At 34.4% G+C, this 5,372-nt stretch overlaps 1 protein-coding gene across 1 annotated transcript in view; it reads right to left on the reverse strand.

Moving 5' to 3' along the window:
* Positions 1 to 712: 712 nt before the first annotated feature.
* The window catches only part of LOC106868257 (uncharacterized), a 207,241-nt gene continuing 202,581 nt past the window's right edge, over positions 713 to 5,372 (reverse strand). The window contains exons 55-57 of the mRNA XM_052970932.1: positions 4,608 to 4,769; positions 3,092 to 3,256; positions 713 to 918 (exon numbers count right to left, since the gene is read on the reverse strand). Of these exons, the coding sequence (XP_052826892.1) occupies positions 728 to 918; positions 3,092 to 3,256; positions 4,608 to 4,769 (518 nt within the window). The 3' untranslated portion in view covers positions 713 to 727. The remainder of the gene's footprint in view (positions 919 to 3,091; positions 3,257 to 4,607; positions 4,770 to 5,372) is intronic.

Raw genomic sequence — 5,372 nt, forward strand, 5'->3', positions numbered from 1 at the left:
ATATATATACATACATACATATATATATGTATATATATATATATATGTATGTATATATATATATGTATGTATGTGTATATATATATATATATGTATGTATATATATATTCGACGGGCTTCTTTCAGTTTCCGTCTATCAAATCCATTGATAAGGTTTTGGTCACACCGTGATTATGGTATAACATACCAGTCCGAAATGTCACTCTGTACTCGAACTCAGAACCAGGTGATTGTGAAATGAACCTCTTATCGACATAACTATGCGTACGCCTTGTGATAAGATATTTCTAGGGAAAACAATAAAAAGAAGGGAGAGATTTATGTCGGTTCTACTATGAAAGAAGAAACGCGTTATGTTTTGTATGACACTTTTCAACGGAGAAAATAGATTAAAAATTTTGGCACAAGGCTGGTAATTTCAGGGAATGGGTAAGTCGATTGAATCGACCCCGGTGCTTGACTAGTATTTATTTTATCGACCCCGAACGGATGAGAGGCAAAGTTGACCACGCCGGAATTTGAACTCAGAACATGAAGACGGAAGAAATGTCGCTAAGGATTTCGCCCAGCGTGCTAACTATTCTGCCAGCTCGCCGCCTTATTTCAGCGAATAATACGAAAAAAGAAAGAAAAAAAGAAAAAGAAAAGAGATAACTTCTCTGCTCGAATGGCCTCACTCGTTTATATATTAGATGAATTTAAAACTAAATTACACACTCAAGTTTCATTAAAAAAAAAAATGTAATATTTGTTTATCTTTACAGGAATTTGGATATGTAGAATCTGAAGCCTTTGTACTGTAATTGGTGTTACATGGGATGCAGCTTTCCTTATTCCACTCTGGTTGATAAGTTCCTGGAGGACAAAGTTCACAACCAGTTTGGTTAGCATTGGGCTGTTCGCCAGATTTACACTTATCTAAAATTATAAAATCAGATTTATGGTTTACTGTACTTGTCAGTGAGCAATATGATGATATATTACTATTCTAGTTTTATGGTTTAAATCATTCACTTCATCTAGAAGTTTTGAGACTTCATCAGCGGACTCTTTCAAAATACCAATAGGCTTAATTACTCCGTGAGCGAGAAGTTTCCCATTTATGATTTATACGAAAGTAATGCTGGAAAGTTTAGCAATGATCTAATTCATTATCAGATACGCTACAGAAGTTTGGAATATTTTAACTGTTAAACAATAAACTCTCAATGATATAATTTTATAATTCAGACATTTTATTTAAGTATTGGATCATCCCATAAATAATGCGGGTTTTTCAATTACATGAACAAAAAGTTGGAGGGGAGACAGGATAAAATACCTGTATCAACTCGCTATAAAAGTAGGTAGTAATTTTACCTTGTACTTATTCTTAGTGCAGGTTTTGAAGAGTGCAGTTCGATTTTTAACAGTTATTTTTTCAAAGATATAATGGAAGTGACACAGGAACATATTCAACATATTTTGCTTTATGAGTTCAATAAAGGCAACAACGCGACGGAAAGTGTGAGGAATATCAATGCAATATATGGGGATCGGACAATAAGCGTAAGCCAGTATCAACGGTGGTTCTAGAAATTCCGAGCCGAAATCTACAGCCTAGAAGGCTAGCCTCGTCCTGGAAGATCTCTAGAACTCGACGAGTACGTTCTGCAATCCCTGGTAGAACAAAATACCATCGTAACTGTTGAAGAACTAACAAAGAAGCTTGGTTTTGGTCATTCAACCATTAATCGACAACTGCATGTCATCGGAAAAGTCAGCAAATTGGGTCAATGTTACTCACTTTTAGCTGAGTGGAGTTAAGCTCTAAGCTATACATGCAGATATCTTTGAAGGAGAGATATAAGCTTTTCTTATGAAGGAACACACACACATCGCATGTGTGCATTTACATATATATATATATATATATATATATATATATATATAAATAAATTTTTGATTCAAAATTGAATGTGACACTTAAGTTTAGGCATCAGAATATAGTATGGTATTATCCAAACAATTCAAAAAACAAGGTGATCAGAAATCAAAAAAAGCAACACAGATTTTAAAGGTTATTGCAGTACGCACGTTTCATGCTACTCCATTTATATAAGTAATGCTAGCATTACTTATATAAATGCTAGCATTATATATATATATAATGCTATATATATATATATATATATATATATATAAAGCATTCATTTTATAGCTGAAGCATCACATATTTTATCATGTAGTATTTAGTTTTGCATTTTATCGGTTTTCAATCAATATTAATAGAAAATGCATTGCTTTGGCAGGAGTGCATCACAACATTATAATAAAGCCAAACGACGTTCACACACTAGATGGTTTGAAATATTTCAATGGAAATTTTTTGTTAAGTAAAAAAAGAAAAAACACTGAATCTGAAATACCCGTTAACAATTTTGATATGTTAGCGAGGCTGTTTGATGTTCTGTCATTAAATATTTTAAAAGCTTCCAAGAAGTATTCCCAATTATAACGACAGAAAAATATTAGCTCTGAATGGGTATTTTAGAGAGAATTCTTAGGGAACTCTATATTCATTTTCTTAGCCATGATTATAAAGTTTGGAATGTTCTAAATCTTCCAAACAATTATTTTAGTTCTCATATTGTTATTTCATGAAAACTAGATGCACTTAGACAAATATGCACATTAAGGTTTTTCAAGGTGTTGCAATTATGTCGATGTGAATTGAATCTTAATTTAAAAGGGTTTGTTAATCCAATATAATCTTAAGAGACTGAATTATTGGTTACCAAAACAACTTCGTGTGTGAAAGAATCAATTTTGAAAGACATAAATAGTTCAATGTAGAGGTTTCTGGGTTAAAAAACTAGCAGTAATGAGAAGAATTGGATGTAAATAACTGTTTAAGATATTCACGAATTAATATTTGCCTTTAGATTAGAACATGCCAAATCTATTTGTTGCAATAAGTCGTATATTTGTTGAAATATATTATTTCGAGTATATTCAGGAATATAATTATGTATGAATATTAAAATTCTATTCAAATAATCAAATTATATTAAAATTATGTTATATATAAAATACTTGAAAATATTCTTACACAAGTTGCAGTCCTTGATTGATGTTGTATTGGGGCCTCGTGTTGTATAGTTGGGTGGACAGTTTGTACATCCACCGTAAAAATCAATGTTGTTGTCTTTGTAAGATCCGATGTAGCAGGGTCTGCATTTATTTCCCTTAGCGTCAAAACCCGACGGACAGAAGACTAAACAGAGGAGAAAGGTGGTATGAACATAAAAACGCATTATATTATATAAAAAAGTGATCTGTCGTTTTGTAAACGTCGAAATCTATACAGATAGCAGTTAAGTAACGTTATTACCATGAAGTGTTAGTGCACATAACACACACTCATACACAAAACATGTTCTCACTTGAAGATCGCAGTGGCGTGAAACTAGAGTTTCTATACAAATGATCGGTTTCAACTTCAATACATACATACATACATGCACACACACACGTACACACATTATTTAATGCACATCCGTCGCAAGGTTCTGAGTTCAAATTCTACCGAGGTCGACTTTACCTTTTATCATTTCGGGGTCGATAAATTAAGTGCCAGCTAAGTACTGGGGTTGATGTAATCGACTACCCCCTCGCCCAAATTTCAGGCTTTATGCCTATAATAGAAAGGATTATTTAATGTAGACAGAATAAAGATACGAGCTACTAATAGTTTCATTTATTAGAGACACGAGTCTAGCTAGGTTTTTATAACACGCCTTGTATCTCCAAGTAATCTTTAGGCTCTGAGCAGATGACCTGTTGAATTTGCAAATCAGGACGCTGGTAGGAGAGAAATCACGAGAAAAAACGAGAAGGTAGATGCAAAAAGTGGAAGGGTGAAAAGAAAAAAGGGAAAAAAGGAAAAGAAAAGGAAAATTAGTTATGTTCACTTTCATCGTAAAGCCACAAGAAAGCTACTTGTAGAATGATTCAACGGAAACGAGTCCAAAGTCTGCGAGACAGCTGGTGAAACCGGAGACAGTAGTGTCCTCCAGTTCGCCAAAAGAAATTTGTCCATATGCCTGCATTTTATGAAACCAACAACAACTGGCACAATTCTTCATTTTCCATAGGCAGGATATTTCGTACTTTAGAGGATTCTATATATCTATTTTTTTGCCTTCATTCTTGACTATTCGTTATTATTACTATTGAGTGAGAGAGCAGTGCTTGCCATCAAAGTGACACTGGGGTAAAATATACGAAGCCCAGTATACCCACCATGACTACCCGTCTGATAAGGGTACACCAAGCACATGCATCACAAACATATGGGTGCGACATGGTGACCTCATATCAAGATAAACAGCGTATATGTATTAAAACATGCAAAACACATGTAGAGGCGGTCATCGATACATGTACATACTTTCAAACGCATATACATACGTAACTACCAAGCAGTGACCAAGCAAGTAACACAGTAAATTTCTCAGTAAACGACTACACAACACGAAATGCTTTAAAAGTAGCAAACACACACACACACACACACACACACACACACACACGATAGACATGATTAAGAGCAAAGCTGTACATACATTTGCATTTGCTAATATCCTGTGCTCCTAGCACATCAGTGCGATGATTGGGAGGGCAGCTTACACAACTGGTTTGGTAGCTCATGTTCTGGTATGTGCCATATGGGCAAGGCACACAAGTGTTGTTGGATACTTCCAAGTATTGACCAGCGATGCAGGCAGCTGTAGAGAACAATAAAGCAATTTGTGTTACGGTATGGGATTCTGTTCATATAAATATACGTATATATATATATATATATATATATATATATATATAATTAATAAAAAAAGGAAAAAAAAGACACAAGAAAAAACAAAAATTCGAGGACTCGGTATTTGCGAAGTATTAATAAGGTGCTCAGGAAAGGAAAGAAAGTGTTTTACATTTCGAGCAAAGCTCTTCTTCAGAAATAGGAGACAGATGAAAGTCCAAGAGAAAAGGAAGACGAAGGAAAAAATCGCCAACAATCTACATGTAGTTCCTTTTCTCTTGGACTTTTTTTTGTTTCCTGTTTCTGAAGATCTTTGCTCGAAACAGAAAACGCTCTTTCGTTCTATCCCTGAGCGTCTTATTAATACTTTGCATGTACCACATCCTCGCGTTGTTGTTTTTTCTTGTGTTTTTTCTCCTTTTTTTTTTTGATTAATTATTTACCACACGCTCACATGGACCTCCGTCCTTCCGACTGACTTTGGAGTACCTAATTCGCAGAATTCTCTCTACCGTCAGATTGCATTACCTCATTCATTCGGAGTACGCCATTTCTGCACCTTGATTATATA

Source organism: Octopus bimaculoides, chromosome 9, assembly GCF_001194135.2.
Source record: "Octopus bimaculoides isolate UCB-OBI-ISO-001 chromosome 9, ASM119413v2, whole genome shotgun sequence".
NCBI lineage: Eukaryota > Metazoa > Mollusca > Cephalopoda > Octopoda > Octopodidae > Octopus > Octopus bimaculoides.